This window comes from Apiospora hydei (genome assembly GCF_038363865.1).
Source record: "Apiospora hydei strain CBS 114990 chromosome Unknown utg000003l_segment0_segment0, whole genome shotgun sequence".
Classification (NCBI taxonomy): domain Eukaryota; kingdom Fungi; phylum Ascomycota; class Sordariomycetes; order Amphisphaeriales; family Apiosporaceae; genus Apiospora; species Apiospora hydei.
Window position 1 is genome coordinate 355,893 of NW_027117362.1, and position 12,483 is coordinate 368,375.

The 12,483-nt window shown below is 53.3% G+C and overlaps 5 protein-coding genes across 5 annotated transcripts; 3 read left to right on the forward strand and 2 right to left on the reverse strand.

Annotated features, from left to right (window-relative positions):
- Positions 1-69: 69 nt before the first annotated feature.
- Positions 70-429, forward strand: PG997_001888 (uncharacterized protein; the record flags this gene model as incomplete). The annotated part of the gene is made up of 1 exon (XM_066806203.1): positions 70-429. One exon carries the CDS (start codon positions 70-72, stop codon positions 427-429), a length of 360 nt encoding a protein of 119 aa, XP_066673499.1.
- A 1,475-nt stretch (positions 430-1,904) lies between these two features.
- Positions 1,905-2,348, reverse strand: PG997_001889 (uncharacterized protein; the record flags this gene model as incomplete). The annotated part of the gene is made up of 1 exon (XM_066806204.1): positions 1,905-2,348. One exon carries the CDS (start codon positions 2,346-2,348, stop codon positions 1,905-1,907), a length of 444 nt encoding a protein of 147 aa, XP_066673500.1.
- A 1,266-nt stretch (positions 2,349-3,614) lies between these two features.
- On the forward strand, positions 3,615-4,649 carry PG997_001890 (uncharacterized protein; the record flags this gene model as incomplete). The annotated part of the gene is made up of 1 exon (XM_066806205.1): positions 3,615-4,649. The coding sequence occupies one exon, from the start codon at positions 3,615-3,617 to the stop codon at positions 4,647-4,649; it is 1,035 nt and encodes a 344-aa protein (XP_066673501.1).
- Positions 4,650-5,321: 672 nt separating this feature from the next.
- PG997_001891 (glucose oxidase) lies at positions 5,322-8,114 on the forward strand (the record flags this gene model as incomplete). Its single annotated transcript, XM_066806206.1, has 5 exons — positions 5,322-5,464; positions 5,742-6,369; positions 6,540-7,004; positions 7,266-7,458; positions 7,897-8,114. 5 exons carry the CDS (start codon positions 5,322-5,324, stop codon positions 8,112-8,114), a joined length of 1,647 nt encoding a protein of 548 aa, XP_066673502.1.
- A 979-nt stretch (positions 8,115-9,093) lies between these two features.
- On the reverse strand, positions 9,094-11,516 carry PG997_001892 (uncharacterized protein; the record flags this gene model as incomplete). Its single annotated transcript, XM_066806207.1, has 4 exons — positions 9,094-9,510; positions 9,562-10,449; positions 10,663-11,380; positions 11,449-11,516. 4 exons carry the CDS (start codon positions 11,514-11,516, stop codon positions 9,094-9,096), a joined length of 2,091 nt encoding a protein of 696 aa, XP_066673503.1.
- Between the last annotated feature and the right edge of the window lie 967 nt (positions 11,517-12,483).

Below are 12,483 nucleotides of genomic sequence, written 5' to 3' on the forward strand. Positions count from 1 at the left end.
GTGGTGACTCTGGAAAGGGCTCTTCCGACAGACCGTCAGTGGTTGGTTGATCCAATGATAGCTTTTCATATGAGCCGCTTACATATTCAAACGCCCGCAGGAGGGCAGATTGGCGCAGCAGGAACACCCGCGTCTCGGGGGCCGGACCAGCGCGAGCCGGTTCGACGCGAGCCGGTTCGACGCGAGCTGGTTCGACGCGAGCGGGCTCAGCTCGCGGCCCAGTGCGGTCCGGCTCAACCCGAGCCGGAGCCGGTGGAGCTGGAGGTGCCCTTCGAGGGTCGTCGACACGTGCAGGATCAACTCAGGGAGGGTCGGCTCGGGGCGGGTCAACGCGAGCAGGATCAACGCGCGCCGGGACAGGCGGGGCGGGGAGTGCCAAGGCCGAGGCCAAAGAGGCGACGAGGGCGAGGACGATGGAGGAGCGCATGATTGCAGTGGCTTGCTAATGCTATGATGGTGTGCTTAGATGGTCTTGTGTGCTTTGATGTGTTGGAGCTGGCACGAGAAGAATTTCGGAGATTTTAGCTGCCATTTATACATGGTCAATCGGGACATGGCTGGTGTTGTTGGTTTGAACGACCACCGGAGCCAAGATGAAGTTATATCAACTCAATACTACCAAGTAGGCTGGGAAATCACATGAGTTTGCGCACCTGCAGACAGCACATAATCTAGTATCCAATGAACGGCCCACACAGAACTAACGGGCACAATCAGCTATAACTAGGTCACATCCTATAGCCAGCCTGCAGCTAACACTGAGCAAGCAATCACCAACAACACACGGTAAGCTTTCACCGCATGCAGATAAGTAGCTTCATGGACGCGTATCGAGGCCCTGATCCGGCGGTGACTTCAATTATGTTCATCAATGTTGCATTGACTGCGATCTCCTTCGTCGGGGAATATGTATATCTATAAGATCAAACGAGCTTTTATAAGCCCTCTTCACCAAATACCTCTCCTATCTCAAAGAGATGTCCGAAAATGGCAGGCAAGGTCCCCCGCGTACGAGACGGAGGAAGAGGGAGCTCCAACAGGTCTGCAGTGGCGGGGTGGTGTTACGAAAGCCTGGGGAGGTTGCATCCGACCAGTCAGGGGTTAGTGGGTGGCGGAGCTGGACAAGAGCCAACTGATCCAACTGCTTGCGGCGGTTGCATCGATGTTACACTACATCATCAATCTTGTGGTTCAGTCAAACGTCAGTGTTAGCCGCGTTCAACATCCGTGACTCACAAATGCTCTGTTGTATTGTGCGGACGTGGTTGTTCTTTACTCCTTGCTTCACAGCGGTGTATTTGCTAAATGGCATGATACAATAATACCGTCAGTGAATTGGGGGCCGAGAGGGCTGTCCCATAGATAATCAGACGGGAGGGTTCGAAATCGAGCCCGAAAAGGGGTGGTAATTGAAGCAGAACGTCATGGTAATGGAAGAAAGGCACCGACATATCACGTGTAGTCCGGATCCAGCACATTTGGAAATATTCAAGCAAAATTCCCTTCTTATCTCAATGCTACCTACTGCCCATGGCACGTATCCGAGCTGACCTCCTAAGCCGACTGGCCGTCCTGGCTCTCGTCATAACAGACGGAACTGCTTGCGATGTCGCCGGGCCTCGCGGCTGCTGGGGCCGTTCCGTCTGCAAAGTATCGAATCGAGATGGGTCTTGGCTTTGGTCATTCTCATCCTGCGCCGCACTCCCGGGTAAATGCGGCCCCGGGCGTGAACATCCGTCTTGTAATCTCTGGAACTCCTCAGATTCCCTCAGAAAGTCTGAAAGCGTGTCGAAATCTAGCAGCACCTTTGCTTCGTCCGAATGTGCGTCTTTGCCAATGACCTTGGCACGCTCCCTCGGGGGCAGGAAGTGGACGAACGGGACCTTGAGGAGGCCAGGCTTTGCTCAGCCGCGTTCATCACGGAGTATGGTGGATTGTGTCGGACAGTTGAGTATTACCGCATTAGCGGGCTCCTGCGACTGATCGTCGGGATCCACGGTCAACAGGGTCACTGATGCACTGTGCATATGATCTGGTGCTCGGGGCTTTTCCAGACTGGCGTACTTGATACCGAGCGAGAGTAAAGCACTGAGCTCGCGCCCATATGAACCGTACTTGTTGACTTTGTCGTCGATCGTCTCTTCCTTCTGGCTGTGTCTGAGCTCGAATATGAATGGTGTATTTCCCTCATGTTTGATGCAGAACTGGACCTGGCCGCATCGTGGCGTTTCGACATCTGGCGAGTGATAGTACGAAAATATCGCCTCGCGCTGCGACCGGAGGGAAAGGACTTCTTCTGCAATGCGACTGAGCTCCTCGTCTAGTAATATCTGGATAGACTTGATCATGACATTGTATATCATGGATGGTCGAGTTTCCAGCGCGAAGGGACAGATCGCCTGTGCTCGAACTCCAGTTTTTGCGAAATTCGTCTTGGTAATAGGTGAGCAGATCTTTGTGTGTACTTGATTCTGCTTCAAGCCTTTCGTGTAACTCTTCGTACGATCGTTGTTTCGCTTTGAAATGTAACTGGACCCCAGCCTCTTTCTCGAGCTCAGTCAGCTTGATAGGTAGCCCATGAAAGCGATCCTGGACGAATTGAACGACGCGGTCGATGATCTCATTGTCGGCATCCAGGTCATCGCATCCGGTATCTGCCATAGCTAGGGTTGTATGGAGCAAGGACCCGAAATATGAGAGTTCTGCGTTCGTGATGCACTGTATGAGAATAGCATGAAAGATGGTGGAAAATTGGCATAAGGTCGGTGTGCACGTGTTGCAACGTCCGGCGGCCTGCTTGCAGACGGTCCAGGCAGCAGCAGGGCAAACGCCTGGTCGTCGCTGGTAGCACTCAGTGAAAGGCGATTTCCACAGGGGAAGTTAGCCTTTATCCCTGTTGCATCAGGCACCCGTTGGACCTAGTTAGCGGATAAAGGTACCTCTGTCCAGGGCAGAACCAGGGGACGGGTAGCAGCGGGGTAGGTAACTTGGTAACCTAGCGGGACCCTTGGCCCCTGAACCGCCCTGAACCGCCCTGGAGTCAACCGCAAGAGCCACCAAATCTACCACGCTACCAGCCCTACGACAACTGAGTAAAGTGGACCGAGCATTGTACTTACAGCATGACATTATTGAGCAAGCCAATTCAACCACATCACTGCATGCACGCATTTCCATTACATCGAGGTCGCGCGAAGTGTATGTCTTTCAAGATCACCATGACTCCCCTACGCAGTGTACACCAAGACACTGCCAGGCAGACACTGATGACGGCGAAGTCAGGTGTGTCGAGTCGCCAACCGTGTCGCACAAGTAACCAATTGGCAGTCAACCTTGTCAATTTCTTGACCCAGGCACGCATAATCCATGCAACGACGGCCTGCTACATGCCCAACAACTAGACGCGATGCAACCCCCATGGCAAAAGTTCCGACTAACAACGACTGCTGCCTATTTTCGCGTTTGCTGGCAGCTGAGACACAGTCTCAAGCCCAAGCAGCCTCGGAGCATGCTGAACATCCAGAAACCTATTTCTGTGTTGTATCCCCCAGTCCAACAATATCATCTGTCACAGAAGAAACGCGAAAGCAAAGGTACACCAATACCGCCGCAAAATGGACCAAGAATCCGTCGCAACACTTAGTGAAGAAGATTTCGAGATGCCGCCCAGTGCCAAGAAGTACGGACCTGACGATGTCGCCTTCCCGCAGCACCTCATCGATCATTCCATCCACCCGCCACTTTACCGATACCCCGATGGCACCAAAGATCCGGAGCCATCCAACATGTCCGAAATACGTGCGGCCTTGCGCGAACCACGCCCCTCATTTGCCTTGACGGACGACGAAGTGTCGGACTTCCACTTCAAGTACTTCTCTGCAAAGTCAATAGACAACGCACTATCAGACCTGCTTGCCCTCGTAAATGCGGACGATCGCTTGGCGTATTTGTCGAGCGATTCCAAGCTCCATTTCGACAACCTAGATGATCTCACCGACGATCGCCTCGAACCGGCAAAGCCGTGCTACTACCAAGGCTCGAGGCCAGAGAGCCTCCAGCTGGACATCCGTGAGGATCTCGATGCTCTCATCGTCCCCTCGGCATACAAAGACCTCCCCATTCTGCCCAACTTCTTCGTGGAGACCGAATTGCGTGGCTGTGTCGCCCGATGCCAGGCCATCTACGCCGGCGCCCTCGGCGCGAGGGCGATGCACAGCCTGCGTTGCTACGGGTCGGCCCGTCCGGACGTATACGACCAGAAGGCCTATACCATCGCGGCGACGTACCACGGGGGCGGGTTGATGCTGTTCGCGAGCCACATTGTAGGGCCAGAGCCGGGGGCCAATCACGAAGACCTCTGTTACGCCACGACCTTCCTCGACTTCTTGCCCTTGCTTGGCGATCCCGAGGTGTGCCGCCGGTCAGTCGCGACCTACCGCAACGCCAGGGACTGGGCCAGGCGCCAGCGCAAGGACGCCATCCATCTCGCGAACCAGGGATTCGATTCAAGAGGAGACGTCGATAGTATGTCTAGCGAGGGGGCCATGGTCCAGGCTTTCGAGGCGGTTGTCGACCAGTTCCACCGCATCTGCGATGGACGACCCGCCAAACGCAGAAGGGCATACTCGCCGTCCAGCGACGCTGAATGACTGCGTATTAGTCGTTTGTTATCGCATCTATATTTGAAGACAGGCTTGTGAAAACTGTCGCTAAGTTGTATTATTCTTTCAATGGGAATTGTATGCATTCCCCAAAGGCATTCACCCCTCCCGACAAAGTCTCTTTGATACACCGTGACTGGGCGCGCAGTCAAGCAAAGTGGTCACAGCCAAGCGTACATGAAGGGAGACGTATGAGATGTGCTTCCATGTATTTCTAGTATGATAAAAACACTACTTACTGAAACGGAAACACGTAACTCCTACAAAGCTTTTGAACGTTCCCAATTGCACCATGATTATGCTCACTATTATCCTCCATTCTTCTCCTTTGCCAGAAACCGCCATGTCGCACATCGAGGCAAATGGAGAGACTCGCATATCGCTACCGCTGAGCCGAGGGCATGATATCCAACGTGTAATGCACTCCGTCGTGCTCTGGACACCGGACAGAGTGAGACAACCCTTCGGGACCGAGCTGACGTGAGCATCACGGCTATAACGCCAAGGCCTACCCCTCATCATCTCCCTCCCATGAGTATCAACCATCTACTTTTTTTAGACAAAGGCAAACGATCAAATCTTTTATCCACCCGTTCTATCGACTTCATCTGGATCTACCCGCGCGACGACATGCGTAGTTGCCTCATACAACCCCGACCAATGGCACTGCGACTGATCCTGGCCGCGGCAAACGGCCGTGTCGGCGTGGCCGGAGGCGGCACGTACGACTATATCGTTGCCGGGGCCGGGACATCGGGTCTCGTCGTTGCCAACCGGCTGTCCGCCGACCCCTATACCTCCGTGTTAGTGATTGAGCCGGGGGCGACGAACATGCCAACCCCAACGTTACGAGCCCCCTCGCCTTTACCGTCCCCTTCAATACGCATATAGACTGGCAATGGTAAAAAAGACCCCGGGAACATATGCTTGTATTTTTATAAAACCCCGACTGACCCTTAAACAGTATACTTTAGCGCCCCCTTTTCCCCGTTTGGGCCCGGCCCATACGCGGCGGCGCACCACCTCTTAACGCATACTCGTACGGAGAGGGAGAAGGTTCTAACCAATTTGTGTGTATAGATACGACGACCGCACAAAAGTACCTCTCGCGAACCGTTCGCTGGAGTACCACCAGGGTAAGGCTATCGGAGGCACCAGCACCATCAACGGCATGACGTACATCCGCGGCGATGCCGCCGAGCTCGACGCATGGGCCGCATTCGGTAACCCCGGGTGGGACTGGAAAACCATGTACCCGTACTATCTTCGCAGCGAGGCGTTCTCCCCTCCCACCGAGGCTCAAGCGGCGGCAGGCGCGTCGTGGATCCCGCGGTACCACGGGAACTCGGGGCCGCTACGGACGAGCTACCCGTACGAAATGCTGAACGGGACGTTGTTCGACCGAATGCGTACCACGTGGGAGGCGCTAGGACAGAAATGGAACCGAGACCCCAACGGCGGCGACGTACGGGGGTTCGCGGCATGGCCCATGACGGTTGACCGGAACGCAAATGTGCGTGAGGACGCGGCGAGGGCGTATTTTTGGGACGTAGCGGGCCGGCCGAACCTGGACATCGTTCAGGGGGTGGTGAAACGGGTGGTATGGGAGGGCGACGGGTGTGGCACGTCACAGGGGCAGACGGATGAGAACGGTGACGCGACCGTTGTGGCGCGAGGAGTGGAATACGAGACTCCGGACGGGAATATGGTAACGGTTGTGGCGAAAAGGGAAGTGATTCTATCGGCGGGAGCGATTCGGACGCCCCTGATCCTCGAACAGTCAGGGGTAGGCAATCCAGAGTAAGGCCACATTACCCTTCACCACTCCATTCCTATTCGCTCTTTCCCCCTTTTCTTTATCTTAATCGTCCATTCAAGAGGAACGTGAACGTTAATCAGTACAGTATCCTCTCCGCTTTTGGTATACCCACGGTCGTCAACCTCCCGGGAGTCGGCGAGAACTTCCATGAGCAGCCCAACGTCGTCTTGATCTACAACGGCACCACGCCCGACGACCTCGACACAGGGGTCATCCCCCCTTACGCCACCTTCCTGACCGCGGCCGACTTATTCGGCGAAGGGAACCTCCCCGCCCTCGCCTCCCGCACCCTCGACTCCCTCCCCGCTTGGTCCACGCAGATCGCCGCCGCGAACGGCGGTCGCATTTCCGCCAAGGCGCTGGAGCGCGTCCTCCGCGTCCAACACGACCTCATCTTCGCGAAGAACGCGACCGTCGCCGAGATCATCGGTTTCGCAAGGCCCGGCCAGTTCGGATCGGCATGGTGGCCGCTGCTTCCGTTCTCACGGGGCAGCGTCCACCTCGGCCGCTGGAGCCGTGGCCCGGTAAGCGCATGAATACATATTGTTCAGTCCCCTTGCACTATTTCCATTCTCTTCCCCTTTGCCGCCTGGTGCCTCCTCTTTCCTTTTTTTTCCCTCTTCGGAAACCCGTCTCGGTCGATTCCACATACCCAGCGGCATCTACCATAACCGCGGCCAATTCGTTCTTTCTCACCTGTGCTTGTCCACCCTCGGTAACAACTAGTTATCCATCACCTAAAGGGAACAGGAACGTAGACTAACATCACGGCTATGATCTGACAGGTGATTAACCCGCAATACCTCCTTGCCGACTTCGACAAGACCATCGCCGTAGCTGCTGGACGCGCCGCACAGAAATTCTGGAGGACGGCGCCCATGTCCGAGCTGGTGGGGGCCAACACGGTGCCCGGTCCGGAGGCCTTGCCGGACTCCAATGCGACGGACGCGCGGTGGGAGGCGCACTTGGCAAATACGGGTAAGGCAATCTTCCCTCCACTCGTTGGGGATGCCGAGTGGCAACGGTGCTAGCGGCATGCAAATGAGCCAATCGTCCGGCCACACCAAAGCCGTTTTGCCACAAAAGGCAGACGCTGAAGCAATATCTCTCCCACACCCTTGTATAAATTTGTTGCCTCTACTTCCATTGGACTTCCTGCGCTAGGAGCGACGTTGGTAGAAAGCCGGGGTTAGCATCGTACGCATCGTGGTTGCTCCCTTTAACCGGACATCGACAATCTCTGTCTATTACCTCTACCCCGAACTTCCCTTGCCACCGTATCATAATACCCCGTTACGTTCCTTCCCGCCTCCCTATCCTTTCCCCGAACCATTATGGCTCTGGGGAGATCACGCCCTTTCTCGCAGGCCCTAGGTTGCTCATCGAACTGACTCAGGGGTTCCCTACCCGGCACAGCTACCCCGAACCACCACGGCCTCGGCACCGCCGCTATGATGTTGCGGGACCTAGGCGGCGTCGTCGACCCGAAGCTCCGCGTGTACGGCACCAAGAACGTCAGGGTAGTTGACGCTTCGGTAATCCCTCTTCAGATCAGCGGTCACCTCACGGCCACCCTGTACGCGCTAGCGGAACGGGCGTCGGAGATCATCATGAGCCAAGGGACTACTAACTAAAAGTGTGGTCGCGCTTGGCTAGCAATGGATGGAGGGACAATGAGGAAGCATACTCGCAAAGATGTTTCAAGTGTCAATCATCAAATATATAGTCAGAGCCATTGGGTATTGGGGATTCCTACCATTTGCCGTGTCCACAACTGTAGGTTGGATTACCAACTTACCAACCCAACTGTACCGAGTCAATAGTCAGTCCAGAGTTTAAAGACGAATGTTGCCACTGACCACGCAGGCATCCTTAGTTCAGACTATGCCACTCAATCGAAACAGCTAGTTGGAGGATTAACGGTGATAGGGGTAAAGAAAAAGGCTGACCCGCAACTTCGGAGGCGACAACCAGAGTTCATTCCGATGATTGCAAAACCGCAGTACCAGTACTTGAAAGATTGAATGGTTGTTGACTATTATAAGAGGCGTTATTAATCGGCTACAAGGGCACCAGCTCCCCGTCATGACGCGACGTTCTGCATAATGAGCATCTCAAAGGACACTGGTCAGTTAGAGTGTCACAACAACGCTCCGGGTTAGGGTTAGGGTCAGGGTTATCCTGTGTAATGCCCATTTCATGGCTTTTGAAAAAGAAACAAATTTTCTATACCTAGCTGGATATCTTGCCTGTGCTTTTATAACAATAGGTACAGTGTCCTCATAATGGTTTATACCACTCTCGATCGCTTAGTGACACATGATAATCTTCGATATTGTTAGAAACATGAGGGCTTTATTCATGTAATTAGGCATTGATACACGATGCGAGAAATAAGATCAGAACAACATGAACTCTGGGATTCAAACGAATCCTTAACTCATTCATAATTAGCACTAATATATATCATACCGTGGCGATTACAACGAAGGATAGCGGAGGCGCTGCAAATACTCCACATTATCCTCACGATCTCATAAAAGAATGACTTCTTGCTATCTAGTCCTAGTGCTGGTAAGAAGAGGTAAATATGTCGCTCCAAGTACCCAGTCGTTACTCTTGACGATGTGGGCCACTCTCTGGGTTTCTGGGTACGCCCTTGGCTGAGTCGTGGGTTGGGATAACGAGTGGAAGGAAGTTCTTATGCTGGTGCTTGTGGGGATTGAAACAGAGGTCTAGATGGCAACTCTCACAGATGCAAAAGTCTGGGCAAGTTTCGCAGCGTCGTGCCGATTCCAGCTCGCCCTCACACATGGCGCACCACACCGGGAGTTCGCAAACGTTGTCGTCCACCTGTAGCAGCTTGGTCGGGGGATCTGTCACGAGCCGAAGGACCCATTTCTTGTCACGGGCGTCATTGAGTCTGCTTTCAAAGTCGTTGACCCTCTGGGCGGTAAGCAAGAATGACAACCTGTCCGTCTTGGGCCGCTCTTCCTCGTCCTCCTTGAGGAGACTCAGCCGCAGACGCACCTTTCCTTGAGGTAGATCCCCGGGCGTAAGCCACCATCCCAGATCTTACACACAGAACTTGCCGTAGCTTTCCTCTTCTGTTCCTATTTTGATGGCAGGCAATCTGGCATCACGTGCATCCGCTTCTACTCGCTCGCCATAGAGCGGATCGCAGACCAGTGGAAACCGACGTTCCGAGGCTCGCTTTGGCTTGCTGTTGTCAATATCGACGACCGAGTTGCGGCGGTTATGGTCGTGATAAAGCACGTCGGCTTCACCTATGCCTCCCCATGAACCACGGTGGTATATTACCTCCTGGATACCCAAAGCGGAGTTGAGTAGGAGACTTTCGGCGGCAGGCAAATGCATCATGGATAAGGCAGCGCCTGCTGACACGGCGCTGGACCAGTATGGCTCCGTCCGCATGAAGGCCCAATTGACGACCATGTTTCGTTCCTTGGCATTCTTGCGTATGCCCTCCATCATCTTGCTCGTTGCGTGCCAAAGGCCTGGGTTCATGTAGCTCCCACCATAGAACAAGACAGCAAAATCTTTGCAGAGATTCTTCACTCGCTTGATCTCCTTCTTGATCAACTCAATCCCGGGGTTGAAAGCAGCTTCGATGGCGGTCCTGATGACATCCCCGCCTATCACCATATCAACTGTATCTGCACCGCCTTCGGCAATCTTGCAGGTAAAAGTGATTGGCGCTATCCCCCTGGCATAGTCAAGTTCTTTCTTTCGTCGGTCGAACTTCCTTGACATGGCAGCTAACTGGCCTGGTGCCAAGTTCTGCTCATAGATGTGTCTCCAAAGCTTCTTTCGGATTTCAATGTCCACAATCTCATTGACTGTGTTGCTGCCTCCCTTGGAGCCGGTGGCTATACCGACTGGTACGTTGGATTGACTGCGCAGGATCTCCCCGGAGTTGTCGAGGAAGATGCCAAGCGACTGAAAGTTCTACTCGAATTAGCATGGACAGCGCAAAGAAGAGGTGATAACCGTCAAGGTAGTGATAACGCGGAGAACGTAGATGACATGTGAATTGATGAACCTTTGGGGTTTGGATCATTGGCTGCCAGATGATATAATTGATGAACATAATTGATATACGCTCGTACCAGTCAATGCCCACTGTGCCTGTTTGTATCAATTGTAGAGTCTCAGACGTACCGTCGTGCTGCCGCCATTATCTGCGATAAGGAGGTTCAACCCCTCGCTGGCTTCCAAGCCTTCAAACAACTCCTGCAGTCGCTTCGTCCGTGGACCTTTGCTGTACAAGTCGTCGCACGGCTCCACAGCGTACAAGGCCGTGGCCTGTTCCTCGCTAACAGCCTCATATCGGATCTGATCGCCCCAGATTGGCTGGATGATCTCAAATAGCGTGTCTCGGTACTGCTCGAAGAAATCGTCCGTCTCGTCCGCGCAGAGATAATTGGGGAATGTCACCACAACCACCTTGATCTTGACCCCTTTGTCGCCTGCTTCACTTTCGGCAAATCGATAGAGCTGCTGGAAATGCTCGACAAGAAGCCTTCGCATTGTACGGCTATCCAGCGACTTGTCTGTCTCCATAATGCTGTGTAACGTCTTGCCTCCAGGTAGCTGCTCCATGATACGCTTTCGCGAGGTGCCAGCAATGTACGTGAGTATTGACTTGAGTGGGATCCGCTGGTCGCATTCCCGGGATAGCCAGCCCGTCACCCATCTATCCTTATATCGACCCGCAGAGGCAAGAAGCTGGTGGGGGTCGCTCTGTCGCTCGAGAACATGGGCGTTCGCGTTGTCGGCATGGATAGGAATCCGGTGCAAATGGGGAAGGTTGCTGTTTCCCAGATAATAGGCCATGCTCATTTTGGAGCTACTATGTCCAAAATCCAAACCAACGCACCTGGAAATAGGAATAAAAGATTAGAAGAATGGTGGTATGGGGTAGTAAGGGGGCAGGTTAGTACTGACGCCTCTCCTTCCTTGAAGGTGCGGTCGTGGTCGCTATCACCATATAGAGTGGATGAAGCAGAGCCCATATCGGATGGAGTCATTCTGGCACAAAGAATAAGCGTTCGTTCAGGTTCTCAGTCCGTCAGAGAACGTAAAACGATGCTTGGAAGATGTTGTGAGGGGAATACAGACGAGGTAGTTAGAAGTGGAATGGGCAACCCAGCTAGCGTGTGGGAGGTGTACTGATATCCGTTTTCCTAGACTGCGAGTACGTGGATGTTGGCAGGACAATTCATCCGTGTCTGTAATGAGCATATAGTACCTTTAGTGATATAAAATGGTTCCTGTTTTACAATGGTCAATAATCTGAGCTGATGGGATGGTGAAACTTGGAATTGTGACGTGTTATTTGTATTGACGTGTCATTCCGGCTCTCAGGGGCTGATACCCGATGTAGTACCAGGATCAATAGGAAATGCCTACCCCCTACACCATCCGTCAATTTACGTACCCCTGGGTACATCTGACTGAAGGCTTCAGTCTCTGCTGTCCTATCAGCCTGCTAACTCCATTGGGTATTTTCATATCGTGTACTGGGTATAAGTGCCAAGTCTAATAGATGTGTCCAATCTTCGACCTTTTCGCAGCTATTACCCTTCTAAGTAAGCACATCGTTGCCAGCTCTTCTCCTTGGGAATGTGGTGGATAAGAATGACTTTATTACGAAGTAGCTTGAACACATTATGCCGCTGATGTTCTCAACGATAGCCTTCGTGCATTTCCATGTTGGTATTATATATATATGAACTATCATGAACCGATCTACTGTTTCGGGTTGTGCGACTCGTTGCCATCATTTCTGCCGCCTTCGCAAGCATGGGCAGCTTCGTCCTTGGCCCAATGCCTTCAAAACTGCAGGTCCTACTCCCCTTTACACACGCCTCACATGAGTTCTTGTTCCCCTTGAGTACATAGACACAATTCAGGAGATTTCGACCACACTCCAGACATTTTGGACGTAAATAGGCGGGCTTCTCGGGCGAACCCAACTGT